The sequence below is a fragment of the Akebia trifoliata genome, chromosome 8, assembly GCF_017979445.1.
Source record: "Akebia trifoliata isolate Shusen 1 chromosome 8, ASM1797944v1, whole genome shotgun sequence".
NCBI classification, from domain to species: domain Eukaryota; kingdom Viridiplantae; phylum Streptophyta; class Magnoliopsida; order Ranunculales; family Lardizabalaceae; genus Akebia; species Akebia trifoliata.
Window position 1 is genome coordinate 44044420 of NC_141382.1, and position 20209 is coordinate 44064628.

The following is a 20209-nucleotide window of genomic DNA, read 5'->3' on the forward strand; positions in this document are numbered from 1 at the left end:
CTCTATGATAAAGAGATCATTCTCACAAATAGCCAGCACATTCCGAAACTTCAAATCCTAATTTACAAGTTGAAGAATAGTGGACAATCCGATTTTTGTAAATTACTTTTGATAGGGTTAGAAGTTTCAGAATGGGCTGATTTTTTGTAACGATGATCTCCTCATCATATAGATCATCCTCACAAAAAATCAGCCCATTTTGAAACTTCTAACTCATACATTGAAAAAATGTTTGGCCTTCGGATACCACCCATATATACATATATATAAAAGCATACAAATTAAAATATGAATTTGTATGAAAGAAATTAAGATAAAAAATATTACGTTCGGATTCAGGCAAATCGAGCTAACTGATACCTATACCTGCATCCAACCCGATTTGAGTTGGACATTTGTTTTTATTGCCCGAACCCAAGCTAACTATGCTCAGAACTGACCCAAGGCCGGGTTCAGCCTAGCGGTTATAAGTTTTGCCCGCCCAAGTTGCAGTCTTATTTATCATGATTTGAAGGTTTGTACTATCTTTAAATATTTGAACTCTTAAACAAAAAATAATAATAATAATAATAATAAATCCTGTGAAAATAAATAGAAAACGTGAATAATTTACAATGGTTACGGGCCTCATGAAATGATTTTTGCAAAGGAAGATGCTGGAATGAGACAAACGGAAACACAAAGGCGACAAAAATGATGTGGTGGCGCCCACATAACCGTAGATATTTTTTATACGTATCTCGCGGAAAATCATCTACAGTAATGTGCACCCCACAACAAATTTTTGTCACTCTTCTGCAAATTTAAATATGAAAGCAAGATCGATCAACAGCCAACAAAATACACGTGGTTGGAGAAGGAGTCTCTCTCTCTCTTCTCTATATATAGAAGGGAAACCCACGAGACTAGCAACAAGGGACAGCGTTTTTTAGCTTTGAAAAACATAAGCTTGTGAGAGGGGGATATTGAGAGAAGACAGTGTCTAATCTCCAATCTCCAAACAAAATCAACCCACCATTCTATCTCTCTCTCTCTCCCCCCTCCATTTTATTCGGATTATCCCACATTCATACCCAACACCAATCCCATATTCACACTTGGGTTATTTTCTTCTATCTTCCCAACCCAACAATATCATCTCTCTGAATCTGACAAGTTCTAGATCAAAGGTAATAGTGTTCTATGGCTTAATGATTTTTTTCCTGTTTATGGTAATGGGTTATTCTTCTTCTTTTTTTGCTTTTAATGAAGCTTGCTAGAGGTTTCATGGGAAATATGTTGGTTTTCTGATGGCTTTTTTGGGTAATTGTTTTTTTTTTCTTTTTTCTGTTTCGGTTCTTATGTTGTTGGGTTGAATACTTGATACATGTTATGTAAATATTATCTGTTTTGTTCTTTTTCTTCTTAAATTTTTCTTATACATGGAAATGTGTCTTGTCATATGTTTTTTTTTTTTTTTTTAGGGGTGATTTTCTGTGTAAATTTTGATTATATGAAAATGGGTTTTATGGATTGAAGTTCCTTCTTAATTGATTTTTTGGATAATTTATTTTCTTTGTAAATTTGGTTCTATGAAAATGGGTTTTATGGATTGAATTTCCTTCTTAAATTATTTATTTATTTTTTTGGTATGAGGTATTTATTTGGATAAGTTCTTAAGGTTTTTTTGTTCACATTTGTTTAGTTTGCATTTTTTAGGGATTTAGAGTTTTAGATCAGTAGTTTTCTTTAAATATATGAGCTCCAATGTTGGTTTGTTTTTCTTAATATCTATCCCATTTAATAGCTTTATTAGATATACGAAGTTATTCATTCTAAAGATTTACTTCTATGCTCTTGGTTTTTTTCAACAGGTTTTGGGACTTCTTTCAACATAATTCTTGAATCTTTTGAGACCCCATAAATCTTATTGGTGGAAATATTGATTCTCTCCAAACAATATTTCAATAAAGAATTTCTTATTTTTAACCAAATGGGGTTATCTCTTTTCGTGCCTTGGAGCTGATTATGACGCTTTAGATGACAGTTTTGAAGCTGTAATTGTGAGATCCATCAGTATAAATGGTGATGATGTAAGAAAAACACAATTTGTCAGTTTCAACGCTTGAGATTCGGAACCTGTCCTAAAATCGCTTGGATCTCGAAAGATGATGATTGAAGGATCTGTTAGCTTTAAAAGGAGGGAAATGGAGACAATGAATATGATCTCAATAAAGGCTTCTTCCCCATCTATGGATAAGAATGTAGTTGTAAAATCAGTTAGTTTCAAGAACAAGGTGATTAACAATCCAATTCCAAGATCTGATAGCTTAACCGAGAAGCATGTGTTAGATTCGAGTATCCCCAAACACGAGGCGGCGGTTAAGTTGCAGAAAGTTTACAAAAGTTTCCGAACAAGAAGAAAACTTGCGGATTGTGCGGTTCTTGTTGAACAACGATGGTGTGTGTTCTCCCCAAATTTCCATCTCGCTCAATAATGCTCGATCTTTCACTCTTTCCCAATTCTTCAAAATCTCAGGTGTTTTCTTCTTTTAATGCATGTATGTGATAGGTGGAAGTTATTGGACTTTGCTGAACTCAAGCAGAGTTCCATATCATTCTTCGATATTGAGAAACGTGAGACTGCTGTTTCCCGTTGGTCAAGAGCAAGAACCAGGGCTGCTAAGGTAATCCAATATAAAAAAATCAACATGGGATTATGTTATTTACTTTGTTAAATTATGTCCAAGATTGTAAATTTCCCTCTTTTGCAGGTTGGGAAAGGTTTATCCAAGGACGATAAAGCTCAAAAACTTGCTTTACAGCATTGGCTTGAGGCGGTAAGTGTTGAAATTAAATAAAGATGTTTGCATGAAGGCTCGTGTTAAGGGTGCTCATATATTTAGTTGGGGCAACCACGTTTTATTTCCGACTTATTGAGTTCATCAGGGGCACCCACGTCTTAGGCAGTGTTGACAGGACCTTGTCGACACCATTAAGTCCGTGTCAACAAGACCCTGTTGACACTAACAATTTTTTTTTTTTATGTATAAAAAACCCCCTCCTATGTGTTGTTGACATGAGATTAGAAAGTTTCTTGGTCAATGTCAACAAGATCCTGTTGTAAGGCCATGTCAACACTAACCAAATTTAAAAAAAAAAAAAACACACGTGTGCCCAAATATGGTCCCCACTTAAGCAAAAAATTTGGTTTTTCAAAAATACATAGGTGGGCGCCTTTGACACTGGCCTTACTCGAAACATGTTAATTGTTCATGTTCAAGTATTCATCTTGATGTTTCCTTATTCCTTTGGATAGATTGATCCACGACATCGTTATGGACATAATCTTCATTTCTATTATGCTACATGGCGCCGTTGTGATAGTAGACAGCCCTTCTTCTACTGGTATGTTTAAAAAAAGTTCTCCACCCTTTAAAGACAAGAAAGAAAATTACAAGTTAGAAACTCTGCCTTCTGAATTATGACAATGCAGGCTAGATATAGGAGATGGAAAGGAGGTCAATCTCGTCGAAAAATGCCCTCGTTCAAAACTTCAACAACAATGCATCAAATATCTTGGTCCGGTGAGCCTCATCTTTCATGATCGCTCTCTTAGTTTCTCTCAAAATCAGAGATTGTCTCTCCTTACTAGAAACTTTTGGTTCGTCTCACAGACAGGAAGGAAGGCTTATGAAGTTACGGTGGAGAATGGGAAATTACTCTATAAGCAGAGTGGAAAGCTCCTTGACACATCTGAAGGACCCAAGGATGCTAAGTGGATCTTTGTTCTCAGCACATCCAAGACTTTGTATGTTGGGCAAAAGAAGAAAGGCACATTTCAACATTCAAGTTTCTTGGCTGGAGGAGCAACATCCGCAGCTGGAAGATTGGTTGCCGAAAATGGTATCTTAAAGGTATAAAACAAATCGTTATGGGTCAATGTTTTCGTTGATTTGGCTTTACCATTGATGGGTAGATTAACGAGGATTTTCCATGAATTTAAAACAGGCGGTCTGGCCTCACAGTGGACATTATCGTCCAACCGAACAAAATTTTCAGGAGTTTATGACGTTCCTCGAGGAGCACAGTGTGGATATCACTGATGTCAAGGTAAATAAAACAAGGTCTTACTTTGCTTTCTGAAATTTCAACAACTCCTCAAAAGAAGAAAAAACAAGTAAATGGGCTTTGTTCTTCTTTCTCAGAAAAGTCCTATCGATGAAGATGGAGAATCGTGGAGCAACAATGGGGGCACCATTGGCCTTAGGAGGAGTAATGCATCTGCGCCAAACTTAACTCAAGACATGACTCACAATTTGGAGGCAAAAGACTCCAATAATGAAGAGTTGTCGAATCAAGGACGAACTGATTCGGCTAATAACCGAAACACCGCATCCAAATCAAATCTCTCTCGGCGTTTTGGTGCAAAGTTAACTAACATTGAAATACCCAAAAGGGTTAATTTGTTTGAGAGATCAAAGAGTGACTATCTATCTGTGGGACCAATTCGTGGTCGTTTCTCCACGGAATCTCCAATAGCTGGTTATGAAACTGCAGAAGAATCGTTTGAATCTGAGGAAGATGAAGATTATGTTATTCCTAAGAGGATTTTTTCTGAAGCTGACGAAGAGGATGATGATGAAGAAATCATTCTGAAAGCATCGATCCTCCGGAGGATAAACTCAAAGAAAGGAATGAGTTCATATCAGTTAGGGAAGCAGTTGTCTTGCAAATGGACAACAGGAGCTGGCCCTCGAATTGGCTGTGTGAGGGACTACCCCTCGGAGCTCCAATTCCGTGCTTTAGAGCAAGTGAACTTGTCTCCAAGAAATGCTAACTGTTCTCCTCAAACACCAAACACTTGGTGGAGAGAAACACAAGCAAAGACAAGATCAAATCTGAGATAAGGAGGGAACCATGTCTCAGATTCATCTATTTTTTATAAAGTAAAAAAACATGGTAGAGGAAAAATTTGGCATTCTTTTTTTTTTTTTTTTTTCATTCTTTGTATTTCTTATAGATCCTATAATGAAGCATGGGATGCTATTTGTAAAGTTTTGTTGGGGTCTCAATGCCCTTTAAATAGAGAGGTTCTTGTTCTCATTTCAAGCAAGAAGCAGAACACTCTCATGATCTAGCTTGCCCTCTTAGGGATTTGCCACTAGAGGGCTTAAGAATCAACTCTCGTACGAGTCATTATTGATCTGCATCATCTCATTCCTGTAATTACAGCCTGTATAAATAATGATTTCTCGTACCATGGGATCTTGACATGGTTCAAATTATTATTATTTTTTCTTTTATTTTTAATTTTTCAAACCTCAATCTAATATTACAGGAAAAATTGGAGATACAAATAAACATACACTTGCAAGATCATGCATATAAACACACCATACTCCTCTCAAACGAACAAAAAATGCTTTCTTAGATAAAAGGAAATATGATATACTCCGCATAGAAAAGGTTCCAAATAAACCGATAGAAACCCTGGATTGCTTCCTGCAAAATGCAATCAACATATGAAATCAGGAAGAAAAAGAAATTACGAATGGTCTTTGTCAGAAGCATGTCGTGTTGAGTCATTAAGATCACTTGGTCATTCAAGCCACAAGTACTAAAAAAAATGCAAAAGCAGATAAAACTACAGAAAGAATACAATTTCCCAATTTAAAGTGCAGCAAGAACTACTAGTGTATGGGTCTTTAACTTGTTTTGATAATTTTGGTGTGTACTGTGATCATACCTAATAGGCACTCTTTGTGAAACTATTCTCGACATAATAAATAGGAACTTCAATTCTTCTAAAGTTTACAAACATAAAGTCAAGTATTTCTAGCAAAATGGATATGAATGGCATGAAATTTCTCTTCATGCCTTCAAAATAGCATTGTACAGTTAGTTTTTCCTGGTCGTAGGTGTCCTACAGAGCCAGCTACGTGGAATGCTTTTCCTTTGTCACTTGGTTCACTAGTTTATTACTGCAATTTCTTTAGTCAAGCTACCTTCACATAATAATCTTATATAATCATGGAGTTCTTCCTCAAAGCAACACAACTATACATCTAGGATAAACCCCATTGCTAATAGAATTTCATGGAAAATGAGGTTGGCTATTACCTTGGTATAATTTGCTTGTTCTAATACCCATGCCTGCCATGAAATAGAACATTATATTAGACGAATACCACAACCAAAATAAATTTCAAATTTAGAAAGAATGGAAGAAAACAACAATAGAAAAGTTCACCATCGAACACAGAAAAAGATATGAAGAAATTTGAAATTTGCCTTGGAAAAAATGCAAACTAGGCCTACAAAGTGAAAAATGCAACAGTTGAACCACGTGCATATTGCTTTAACAAGAAGTATAACTGAGGGTTAAGAGCCTTAGTACCCCTCACTTAAAGTTGAATGCCCACATTTTTCTTCAACAGCTCAATTAATTCTTAGTAAAAGAATTCTTAGACTACTTGTTCTTCGTTGTAGCTCGGATGATGAAAGATTGCACAAGGAGGAAATTGAATATCAAATTGTATCTTGAATTGTCTACCTTTCAATTATTCAACTTATCATATTTTTCTGTCAAGTGCATCTCCTTGTGTAGGTTGGCCATTACCAAGTCTCCTCTGTTGAGCTATTTGAAATGACGATACTTGTCCATTCTCTCTGATTGTGTTTCTTTCTTCTGATCAACCTTGATTCTCTTGGCTAACACAGCAACCCAATAAAAATCAGGCTCTCCATCATAAAGTCACATTTCTTTAGATTCAGATATAACAGTTGCTATTGTAGCACCTCCAATACATGTTGCAAGTGAGTCATGTGTGCTTCCACACTACCTGTTTTAACCTAAAATGTCCTTGAAGAAAAGAAGGATGAACTTCACAAAAAATGGTATAAACAACTAGTTCACCAACTTCACAAAAGTACTGGAGCATTCGAGAGACCAATCACTCATAAAGGTCTTCATGCATCTTTAATGAACTCTTCCACTCATTCCTTGGATGGTGCCCATTATCTCAAATCTATCTTAGAAAAGAAAGTATAAACCAACATTTCTAACATGTCATCAAGGAGGGGGAATCAAAACACACGGTACTCGAATGTAATTTTGTGAATTGTTCTATTGTCCAAACACGTACACAAGTCCCATCCCTCTTAGGAGTCAATAAAACTGGGACTACACAAACACTCAAATCATGCTCTCTTGCATAAAACCCATTTGTAAGACTTTTGTAACCCATTTCTGCAATTCCGCATGTTCTTTTGGGCTCATTTGAGATGTTTCCCTGTTTGGTAAGCAAAAATATATAGGAGGTATTCATTTGGGAAGCACACCCAGGATGGCATTACTATAGTTTCTCATTAATGGTTCGAATGGATGGATTGGATGAAACTAGTGTGTTGTATGTTGTGATTTGAAGCAATTTCTTTCTCAGATGAACCTAAAACAACCTTCACGCCATTCTTGACAAAGGAGTAGATGTTTCTAAAGCCATCATGTATAGTGCTTCCATCATGTTGCCACGACCAACACAATAACAGGTGACAAGCACCCATACACATCAAATCATACCACACATCATCTTTATAATGTTGTCCAATCAAAAAAGAATCCAAGCATTGTTCAACTATTACGTCAATTATGAGACTGCAAACCTCTTCCATATGCGGTGATGTTAATGTACAACCAATCTTCTTATTCTTCTTCAACTACCCCACGCGTGATCATGCACGGATATGATAATTTTTATTTTTTATTTGATATATATATATGGGAAGCATTTGGAGAGCCAAACATTTTTCAAAATAGGGGTTAGAAGTTTTAGAATGAGCTGATTTTTGGTGAGGATATATATATATGGGAAGCGTTTGGAGAACCAAACATTTTTCAAAATGGGGGTCAGAAGTTTTAGAATGAGCTGATTTTTGGTGAGGATGATCTCTATGGTGAAGAGATCATCCTCATCAAAAATCAGCTCATTCCAAAACTTCAAAGCCTAGTTTACAAGTTGAAGAATCGGGGACCGTCCGATTTTTGTAAACCAGTTTTGATGGGGTTAGAAGTTTCTGAATGGGCTGATTTTTTGTGAGGGTGATCTCCTCATCATAGTGATCATCCTCACAAAAAATCAGCCGATTCTGAACCTTCTAACCCATACATTGAAAAAATGTTTGGCACAATGTTGGCTCTCTTTAGGGCCTCCGAACGCCACCCTATATATATGAAATTTCATTAACAGCCACTTTAATGATTTAGATGACCAGTGGTACAAAAGTACAAATAACAAACTTTAACCATTAAGGCCATAATCTTCATGTAGATCATAGAGAACAAGAAAGAAAATACAAACAATGAGAGGTCAAGGACTAAGAGATCTACCAAAGCAAAAAAAAAAAAAAAAAAGTAAAACAGGAAAAAATTTAGATCTGAGTTTACAACAATTTCCACTTGAAAACAAGATCATTTAAAGAAGATGCCCCTGCACTCCTTGAAAACTGATGACCAATGACAACTATTCTACTCAACGTTATTGAGAATTAATATTTATGAAAAATATTAAATGTCAACCACTTGTACAAAAGCAACATTCTGGTCATGATGGTGAGAAGAGTAGCAGTAAGTCTCAAGAAAAAACCTGGAAAATCAAAACCAACGCTAAGAAGGTATGTGCAGGTATCATTAAGTTGCGCTTGAAAGCCTGCAAAACACAATGACCACCGGACATAAACTTCAGGATCATTTCTTTGGAAAAAAAAAAAAAAAAACCTGCCAATCTTCAAACAAAGGTTGGCTGGATTTTGTGAACCAAATGCCTTTACCTGAGGCATGTAAATTGCTGCAAAGATAGCACCAAGATAATTTGCCAGCAAAAGGCCTGAACCAAGTAATGCAATATTTCTAACACCAAGCTTTGTTGCCAAGGTTGATATCTGAAACCTAAAAAAGCAGTTTAATTAAATGGACATCAGAACACGATATAATCAAGAGGAAAATGCATAGTAATTGCAAATTTATTTTTCATTCGCTAGACTGCTAGAGCAATCGTTGACAAATTGTTGAGGATGCAATGGAGATTTTATCCATGAGGGATGATGCATTCTATCCTGAGAGAAGTAGAATTTTTATGAGTAAATTGTGGAGGTTTAAATAATAGTTAATCTCAACAGCAACCAAGGCTATAAATATTGCATGGTAGTATTTACAAGTTACAAATAAGTTTGAGTAATTTTTATCCATAAATAAATACAGAGAACCCATTTTAAGTGCTTAAATGAAAGTTAGAATTAAAAATCACACTTTTTCACATCAATGTGCATTAGAAATGTTCCAAAACATTCTATGACAAAAATAGATACATAGAATTAAAGTTTTAAGTGATAAAATGAACCTTATAAATGGCCTATCACACTTTTGCATATCAATACACATTGAAATTCTCTTAGTTTGAATGTTTCTATCTGGATCAAATCAGAATTGATAGGGGAAGATGGTTTCTCAACCTTCTTCGTTCTTTTTTTCTTTTTCTGACCCATGATATCTGAAACTGGACACATTAAATTGTTTTGTTTTCCATAAAATGGTAAAAGAATTTCTTTCTGTACGTGCTGATATGTTTTAGTATGCTTTGCAAAACATTGCGATATATTCAAAATTCAGTAGATCTTTTTTCATACATAATGACGTGTTTCTGTATGTTTCACAACATATTCCACGACATTAGTGATACATTCGAAATTTCAAAACATATGGAAATATTTCATTCTGGTGTTTCACAAAATGAAACTTTGAACCGTGCTTGATCTCACAACAGAGAAGTTAAAAACTATAACTAAAAAGAAATGGCAGAATACATTACAAAGGAAAAGAAAAGCTGCCATCTTATGCATCCAACTTTGGATTGGTTTCACTACTTACTTGCGATCTCCCTCTACATCTGGAAGATCTTTCGTTATAGCAATGACCAAAGCAAATAAAGTCACAAATGCTGTGATGAAAGCCACAGGTGAACTGCAGATAAAAATCAGGTTATATTATAGAGAAAGCTATAAAGGAGAGTTCATGTATTATCCACACAGCTGTATCTAATCACAATGTGTTTTCAAAATGATAAATCATGTCACCTCCACTCAAATGTAAGTTCTAGTGCAGCTCTTGTGGCATAATATACACCGAAATTTAGAAGAAAACCACGTACCTGAAAAAAAAATTATTTTAAAGTCGAAACTTAGAAAGATAGATGAGAGAAAACAACCAACAATTGCAAGCACTAAAATAATCATTGCTTTAGTTGCTGAATAACACTGAAAAGCCAATACTACCCCTAACTTCTTATCTAATGACAGAGATCATGGCTACATTACATTATGACTACGTTAGCAATATCATAAAAGTTGAAAGCCCAATGTAGGGCAAGATGACAGGATTACAATGAGTATCTCTAACAGGCTTTCCAAAATCAATATAACCCTATCACCAACTTAAAAGTGAACAACAATTTGAGACACAATATTTTGATTAAGATAATTACCTCTGGAGGAAATATCATGAACCACTATGTATTTTAGTAACTGAAAAAAGAAAATATATAAGGATAAACTTACTGTGGCAATAATAAGAAATGCTGCAACAGGATATCTCTTCAACCTAAACGGAGGAACAGAATATATGGTGCCAAGAAAAAGACCAAGGCAGTAAAGGGAAGTAATGAATGGGCCAAAATTGAAACCAACAATTAAAAGGCCCGCTGCAGCGAAAAATAACACCAAAAACCATGCTGACTGAACAGAAAGGTCCCCCGCAGCTATAGGTAAATAAGGCTTGTTCACCCTGTCAATGAAACAAAAAGCAACAAATCTTCAAAAACAAAGAATGACAAAAAGAAGAAATTTGCATTATTTTTTTTATTTTTTTGCTTACTTGTCGATTCCAATATCATAAATCTGATTAATGCCAACTATATAGCCATTCCCACATATAAGAGCAAAAAGACCGCTCAATGCCTTGAACAACAAAGACCACCTTATCAGATTTGAATTTTCAATCAAGGCTTTTGCTACCAAAGCACTGCAAGCAGAATGAAAAGATGAATTACGATCAACAGGACCTAGCATGATCTATAAGCAAAGCCACACAATATTAGCATTAGATGGTGATTACTTACATGGATCCCAGTGTAGTCCCACGAATTGTATGAGGCCTTAGAAATCGCCAAAATGCATCTTTGAACTCTGAAACTTTTTTCAATACTGGATCAGATCCAGCAGCTCCAATTTGAGTGCAAGCCTGCCTAACATCCACTGTCATGTGAGTTCTACACAAGAAACTCTTGATAATATATTGCTAAAATACATTGGAATTTAATTATGTAGATTTAACAAAATAAGATTTTAACTTCCAACGATTCAACAATTTGACAATCAAGTGTTGGTGGTTATCTCCCCAAAAGAAAAAGAAAAAGGTCATACTTATTTTAAACTAAAAAGGAGAAAAATCTTCCCTAGAAGCATGGTGATTACTTTCAATGTATTTTCATTCCCATAAGGCTTGAGAAGAAGTTCAACTGACAAATTTTTTTGTCATATATCTTGGTGAAAATCAATATTCCTTTTTTAAATATTTGGAGAACAGTAAATTTTGACTGACAATAATCAAATTTCAGTTATAAAAATGGAAGATTTTGGTGGAAATATTTGTAATTTATGCAGATATATTTAAAAAATAAATAAAAATCCAACAGTGCATGAATGTAGTACGTAATAGTTTGCATTTAAGCAAGTGTTTTCCATATCAATGTGTATATGGTTAACATGACATGTATTTCTCATTTCATGTATAATATATGAGCTATTGGGCTCTCAAATACCTGTGCTAACGTGTAGCAGAACCTTATTAAGACCTATGTTTGTTTTTATGGTTGTTTTATCATTTTCTACAGTTTGAACGAAAATTTCCTCAATATTTCCATCAGTACCACGGAAATTGTATTAATTTTCAGATTAATTGCCATGTTCAGGATGACCGAAATAGACATTGAAACCATAGTTAATACTTTGCCTGGAAACATTGTGGGGGAGAAGTTGAGTCACTACCAGCTAGTTCCCTCCCAACTGTCATAAAAATGATGAATGATGACATATAGGAAAATCTTAAAAAAAGTAAATGATGCTTGAGTTGATTGATGGTTTGAACCAAAAGTATGAATACATCCAGTAACAATCCATGGATGTGAGTCTGTTTTGTCTTGATTATCACGTAACTTTCTTAAACAATTTCTTAAGCTTTTTTCTCTTCTCTCTTAAATAATTTCTACTAAGAAGAAAATGAATCAACTATCAGAAATGATATGTGATGTAAAAAAGATTGCCTATTTACACAACCCATAACCAACATGTTCATATACTTGGTTGACACGCTCTTCTTGGTAATATACTGTATAAAGCAATTAAACGTCGACGAAACCATATCTTTGAAATCGAAGAGATTAAAATATCTTTATTGGTTAGAATTTACTTCTATTTAGGATTCCTTTCTATCATGCTCTATATAAACCCTACTAGGCTTCGTATATCTCATCCAACAATCAATAGACTTCAATTTCTAAGGTGGTGTCTGGGCAATTGATCATCTGAACAGGCTCTAGTTCTCGTGCCAGTTTCTTTGGCTGGCAGCATTGGCATCCCTCATTGTTGTCCGCAGGGCCTAAATCTCATAATCCAACTAAACCAACTTGTTATTCTGTCCAATGTAGCCCAACCATATTAGCCAAACCCTAACCCACTGTAATCCAGCAAAAGATACCTTTAAACTATAACGAAATAGTCCTTGCTCTAGCCTTGTAACCAAATATCCTTACCTAGTTGGTCCAGTCAAATACATGCTGACCTTATCAAACATTGTTAACCTACTTAACAAGAAAACAAAAACATTGTTGACCTAGACAACAAGGTCCAATCAATTTGAACCCAGTAAAACACAATGCAATGCCATAGACAAATTGCTTGAGTCTAGCAAAAATTGACTCAAGTCTCGATGGTTAAGCCTACTTCTTCAAAAAATTTGCGGGCTAATCAAAGCTCGAAATGAGACCATATAATACACAAAGGAAGCTATGGCCATGGGTCTATGGTGGGCTTACATGAAGCCCGTTTTATGGCCCAACAGAAGCCATTGAACCTTGTTTCTTTTACCCATCTTATTCGAGCTCAGCTATTTGTTCGCCCTCTTTTTCTACACATCCAGACTTATAATTATTATCTATGCTTGGGCATAAAACCATAGGAGAATTCTTCATCATCAGGGTAGAAAATTCTTCATCAGCAATCACGTTCGGTAGTGGGAACTAATCTTTCAGGATTTAGGCAATTGATTCCAAGGATTCAGATTTCGTCAAAACTCACAATGATCTTTGATACCAATGAGTTGGAGGGGAGGTGGAAATAGAACAATATAGAGAAAGTAATGTAACAAGTTGTACATGGATATACTAAATCATAATCTCAGTAAGATTAGGATTAGCATGATAATGAAGACTAGAGTTTTCTTTAACGTTGAAGATTAGAATTACAATTAGACTAAAATCTCAGTTAAAATTTACTTCAAATTAGGATATCTTTCTTTCATGCTCTACATAAACCTTACTAGGGTTCTTGTAATGTAATCCACAATCAATAAACTTTTCATTTTCTATCAGTCACCGAAGGAGCATAGACTAGAACCCTCTTGCATCATCATCACGGGTAACACCAATCCCATTTCTCCAACTCTATGTTGGCCATCCACGAAAGTGAAGGATCAATTGATACTTCACAATCTCATAGACCATATTTTGATCAACCCTAATTATTAACTCCACAAATTTAATAAACTATGAGGTTACTGTGGAGACCATTTTTGCCACATTATTGAGATGAAGACACTTGTACTTTACTGTCAGGTGGACCCTAAGTTTAGATAATAATCTGGTCTTTAAAAACCAACATTAGATGGAAATACCGATCTAAAATCAATGGGGACGCAAAGTTAACACTTTTCAAAAAATACGTTCAGTGACGTGCGACTCAACATCTTAAACTAAGTGAGGAACAGTAAGTACGATGATATTACTTTTAACCAGTTAGCTCAGTATTATCCAAAGAGCACAAATAAATATATTAAGGCTAAAACCGAGGAAATTAGAATAAGGGTGCAAGTTAGATCTTAGATCTGTGCACGAAAAAAAAAATAATTTAACAGGTCGCTAAAAGCAGTAGAACTGGCTTAAAATGCACATCAGAATAAAACAAGAAATTAAATGTGATCTGAGCTCTCACATGAGCCAAATCTCACCATTTAATGCAATATCTACGAGTACTTATCAAATCTAAGGAATGAGTGACACTCCTGACTTACTCACCCCCAAACAATGAACCATACCAACTCAACATTAATTGACCTGAGACAATGTTAATCAAACTCGAGTATCAACATTAATAAGGGATGGACACAAAACCCAAAGGCAAAGTCATCAGCTCCTATCTAGCTCATGCAGCATTACATTTGGACAAATCATGAAATGACACTTGTCCCTAGATTCAGACTATAGGACCCCCTCTCAAAAACTGAGAGAGCGTTGAAACAAAACAATCCCACACCTTCCCACGAATATCTTTTTGCGTTATCACTGTTCATCTTCTTCTCCATCTAAATCTTCTGCATTTTCTTGACCATCATTGCCACATTTTCACTAACAAAATCTTTAGAAGATCTTTGGCAGGCACCACACCGGGGCCTCTGCCTTCTTCCTTTTCTCCTTTAACCATTTAGAACTATTGAAGCCTTGAAGGGAAGACTCGTCAACTAAGGTCATCACTTGCATCATCTTCATCAAGGTACAAATCTAATCTCAAGGAGTGGAAGCTCTAAAGCCTCCACACTTTTGGTGTCGTCTGTAGGAAACGAGTGTAAACCTACTTCTTTCAAACCAATTTCAAACAACCTATCCCACTTCATTTTCATATCATGGATCACACCCCCCCACACCCTAGGTGCTCCTCAATACTTCCACGTTGATATGATCGAGCAATCAGCCTTCATTGAGGCACCAACACTTCACAACCTTCATATCTAGTTTGTAGAGCTACAACATAACCTTGCTGAGCAAGGAGGCCAAATGCCCGAACTCCAACTAGAAAACATCTTTCTTAGGGCACACTTGGGGACTCGGACGAACGACCAGTCGTAGGCAAGGAAGGAATACAATGGGGGATGCAAACTACAAATTTAGAGCTGAGGGAACTTTTCTCACCCTTCAACAACATGGAGGCAACAAAAAAAGGATTAGAAAATGTAATAGGGAGTGACCATCGTGAGGACCTTTATGCCGCCCAAGAAGAGTATTATCCCTCTCCACCAAAACCTTAGCTCGACAAAGGACAAACTCTCATCAAGGAAACGTACCAGTACTAAGGACCAAATCGAGTAACAAATTAAGACCCCATATCAGTTGATCGAACCAAGAGAGCATAGGAAGAGAAGAAATCACCGAACTCCTCAGGAAACAGAGAATTCAATGCTGGCCTCAAGAAGAGGCAGGGCCTCAAACCGCACAGACTTATCAATCATGCATAATTTCCAAAGCACTCCCTTTATCGAAGAAATTATTGGAGCGGCAATGCCAGCCAACTTCAACATGCCCAAGTACAACCTGTACACTATAAGCACTGACCCCATTGACCACCGATATCACTACCAACAGATGATGATTATACAAGAGGGAAACAAAGCCCTTTTGTGCCGAGCTTTTTCGGCTAGCTTACAAGGAGTCGCTCTGATGTGATTTAGGCAACTCCCAACCAAGTCAGTAACATCGTTCTACCACAAATGCAAGACTTTCCTAACAAAGTTCGTGAGGAGTAGAGATCAAAACAAGGATTCTGACATATTGTTCGATAGTAAGAAGAGGGCAAATGAGTACTTGAGAGAGTACGTGAAAAGATTATGGTCTGCGATGGTGCAAATCAGTAGCTTCGACGAGAAGACAACATTATTAGCCTTCAAGGGGGGAATTCCACAAAATTCAAAAGTACCTGAGTCTTTGATGAAGAGAAAACCCAGAAACATGGACGACCTCTTGTTTAGAGCAAAGAAGTATTCACGACTAGACAATGTGCAAAGATGCGATAGAAGGGGTCCCACAGTCCAAGTTCCACCACTAGCACCCGTACCCGCTTATATCAACATAGAGCATGTTCCAATCCCCCAGCAATGGATTCAGCAATGAGAACCAGTAGGGCAGAGAGCCAACTACCAACCTCAATATCAAGGAGAAGCCTCAGACCAAATACATTTAGAACCATAAGGGAAGGAGAGCGGTTCCATCTCTCGATGTCTTTGCGAATCTAACTCCCTTCAACACCCCTGTGGAGAAAATTCTAGGGATCATCAAGTATGAGCCATACTTGAAGTGGCGGAGACCCATGATAGGGAATCCAAACAACCAAGACCTAAGCAAATATTGTATGTTCCATGGAGACCACGGGCATACAACAACAATGTGCAAAATCTTGAAGTTTTCCATCGAGGATCTGGTGAGGAACGGATACCTAAGGGAGTTTGTTAGTCAGGAGGAAGGACAAATGGTTCAAAAAAAGCAGCCGAGGCATCAAGAGTTAGACCCACAAAGCCCATAGCAATACCCAAAGCAAGGTTGGTGTGAAGAAGCAGCCGGAATAGACGAGAATGTTATCTCAATAATCCACGAAGAGTCGGTAGAACCTGTGGAAGGGTTAGTCAAGCTTGGGATGTGGAACCAGTTGAAAAAAAAAATGGAGTTCCTACAAAGGATCTTCTAGAAAAGTCATAAAACTCTGCTGATAGTAGAATCCTCAAACTCACAGCTCAACAACCAAGTCAAATTTTCCGATTTTGACCGAGTGGAGATACAATGTCTCCACAATTACCACCTCATGATTTGTCCAAATATAATGCCACATGGGGCATGAGTTGGATGGAAGCCGATGACTCTCTTCCTAAGCTTTGTGCCCATCCCTTATTAATGTTGATACTTGAATTTGATTTATATTGTCTCAAGTCAATTAATGCTAAGTTGGTATGATTCACTGTTTGGGGATAGGTAAGTCAAAGAATATCCCTCATTCCTTAGATTTGATAAGTACTCGTAGATAATACATTAAATGGTGAGATCTGGCACATGAGAGAGTTTATATCACATTTAATGTCTTGTCTTATTGTAATGTGCATTTTAAGCCCGATCTGCTGTTTTTACCGACATGATAAACTATTTGTGTTTATTTGTGCACGAATTTGAAATCTAACTTACACCCTTATTCTAATTTCCTCAATTTTAGCCTAAATACCTTTGTTCGTGTTCTTTGGATAATACCGAACTAACTAGTTAAAAGTGATATCATCATACTTATTGTTCCTCACTTGGTTTAAGATGTTGAGTTGTACGTCACTAAAAGCCTTTTCCGAGAAGTGTTACCTTTGCATCCCCATTGATTTCAGATTGGTATTTTCATCTAATGCTGATTTTCAAAGACCAGATCTATCTAAACTTAGGGTCCAACTGGCACTAAAGGACATGTGTCTTCATCTCAATAATGTGGCTGAAATGGTCTCCACAGTTACATTTCACCAGAAATTGATAGACATAATGACACAACAAGCAAATAAAACACAAATTTCACAAAAGAATTCCTAGAACAGCAAACATACCGAGATTGAACAACAGATCGAAATGTTAATAAAGTAAAGTAGTCCAAACAAGTAATCATGAAAAACACTAAGATTCAAACTCTTGTCTGAGGTACCCAAATCGACCCACTTGAACTCATGTACATAGAAACAAAACACTAAGCATGGAAACACATTTAAAAGAAGAAAGAATGAAATCAAACATACCGAGATGGAGAAACGTCTTGTATGTCTGTTTGAGAAAGGTATGGTGCAAATTCTTCTGTGAGAGAAGCTGGATTTCGATGAATTCTTGGAATTTTTTAACAAAAAACTGGTGGATTTGCAATTGGGCTTAATGGGTATATTTTGATGATGAGAAGTGGTGCTGCAATGGGGAAGAACTATAGTTGAAATTCGAAGGGAAGAAGAAGAAGGAGAGTAGATTGAGAGTTCCATGGGAACGCTGAGACGAGAGTAACAGAAATTATTTCAGACTTTCATCTTCGTTTCTTCTCATCGCACCACTCGTGGTTGCAGTGGATGATAAGTATAATTCTGTACTCCAAGGAGGAAAATAGCTATCTGACTCTCGGTCTTTGCACCAACCAGGTAGCTTACTCTTTCTGAGACTCGATGGTTTTGTTTTGTCTCTCACTCTCTCACCTATGATATATGTATGGACTTGAACATCGTTATAAACTAATCTAAAACTGTCCCGTATGGTGTACTGTAGCTACCCAACTCCTAGAAGTATATGATCCAAAGTCAATTTCGGTCTAACGTCCTATCTTCATGGGTCCCAACACTCTCGTGGTAACAACTAAGAAAATGAATTGGGCTCTCGTCTCGCTCCATGGTTTCAAAACTCGGTTTGGTTTCGCTCACTATAACGAATTATCTCGAACGAGTCAACTCGCCATTAACGAGATATAGCATTTAACTCAGTTTACAATTAGTTATTCATATATTTATCTATATTAGAATTTGTCTATCTCCACGGCATGGACATTAAAAGCGAAAAAATAAAAATAAAAAAATTTGAGAGATATTATTAAAAAAATAAGTTTAAGAAGTAAAAAATGAAAAATAGTAAAGTGCGTTAAAGATGAGATATAAGTAAATTAGAGAGAGTGATAAGGAAAGATAAAAAAGTGTGGTGTAGGTCGATATGACATTTGTCCAATCACAAAATTATAGTTGAGGGAAGGTTTATTCCCAGTTCAAAAAACACAAAATTAGAGCACTCAGTTATATTTTATTATATATACTAGAATTCACGCGTGCCTATGACACATGCATCCTCTCTCGGGTTAAGGGGGGTAAAAGCAAAAAAAAAAAAAGTTAGAATAGGTGGCCGCAATTTTAACACAACCTGTGAACGCAACTCGAAAATGTGGGTTTGGGTCAAGCTTAATTGAGTTTGGGGCACTATTGAAAATTTTTAAGACTAAAAGGTAAAAGACGAAATATAATAAAGTTATAAGGGGTGAAGTATAAAAGAAATAAAATAGGTCCCACAAAACTATAATTTGATGGGGAGTCATGTTGAAGTAACATTGAAATGTACATCTATTTTGACATTCTGATGTAGTGGTGCACACATAACCGCAAATTTTTTTCATATATGATTATGTGTGCACCACATTAAAATGTACAATCGATGTACATTTTAATGTTATTTCAGCATTATCCTTTGATGGGAGGGTTAAGGGCATAAAAGTGAAAGAAAAAAAAATTGGAAGGGCATTGTTAAAGAATTTTGAGGTTAAATAGAAAAAAATAATAAAATATGTTAAAAGGGTAAAAGAAAAAATATAACAAAATTAGAAAAATGAAAATAAAGTTGATGGAATAAAAAGAAAAAATATAAAGTAACTAAAGTGGGTCCCACACAAAGGCATAAAGATTTGTGTTTTACAACTGTATCAACTTAGTTGTGTTTTATTATTATTATTATTATATATATATACGAAAATAATTATATTTTTTTTGTAAAATGAGATAGATTAGAAGATGTTTAATCATAAAATCATATTTTATTTAGTTAATAAATATTTAAATTTTAAAAAAATTAATTATTTTAATTAAATATACCAAATCCTAGTGGACTCAAACGAGTTTTATTAACTTGGTCATTATTTTCAAAAAATTGTCCGATTCATCTTGTTTGTCTCGCAAGATTTTGCACATATGAGACACCTTATCTATCTATCTCGTTCATGGACAACATTCAAAACCCTATCTCGCTCCCCCCACTCCCCCCAAATACGGTAGATTAGTCATAAGACCATATTTTTATTTAAATAATATAAGTATTAAAATTATTATTTTTTAATAATACAAAAATCGGTTACCTCGACCAAATTTCATAGACTTGGACAAGATTTTCAAAACATTGCGCAAATCATCTTAGTTATGAACAGGACAACATTAGGGACGATTCACATTGAATATCCTACTCATTCTTGAACGATTCACATCGAACGTTCAGACAAGATTTGAAACCATGGCTTAGTTACTTGACAACTCAACCCATTGATCAAC

At 35.9% G+C, this 20209-nt stretch overlaps 2 protein-coding genes across 2 annotated transcripts; one reads left to right on the forward strand and one right to left on the reverse strand.

Annotated features, from left to right (window-relative positions):
* Positions 1–956: 956 nt before the first annotated feature.
* On the forward strand, positions 957–5197 carry LOC147397028 (IQ domain-containing protein IQM2-like). The gene is made up of 9 exons (XM_086452419.1): positions 957–1169; positions 1854–2440; positions 2552–2666; positions 2754–2819; positions 3299–3387; positions 3476–3566; positions 3657–3896; positions 3991–4092; positions 4188–5197. The coding sequence occupies exons 2-9, from the start codon at positions 2148–2150 to the stop codon at positions 4887–4889; spliced, it is 1698 nt and encodes a 565-aa protein (XP_086308545.1). The 5' UTR covers positions 957–1169; positions 1854–2147; the 3' UTR covers positions 4890–5197.
* Positions 5198–5249: 52 nt separating this feature from the next.
* LOC147397029 (homogentisate prenyltransferase) lies at positions 5250–18311 on the reverse strand. The gene is made up of 10 exons (XM_086452420.1): positions 17891–18311; positions 11151–11272; positions 10907–11053; positions 10591–10816; positions 10111–10184; positions 9905–9997; positions 8809–8926; positions 8625–8687; positions 6103–6135; positions 5250–5484 (listed from the first exon to the last, which is right to left on the reverse strand). Exons 1-10 carry the CDS (start codon positions 18119–18121, stop codon positions 5410–5412), a joined length of 1182 nt encoding a protein of 393 aa, XP_086308546.1. The 5' UTR covers positions 18122–18311; the 3' UTR covers positions 5250–5409.
* Between the last annotated feature and the right edge of the window lie 1898 nt (positions 18312–20209).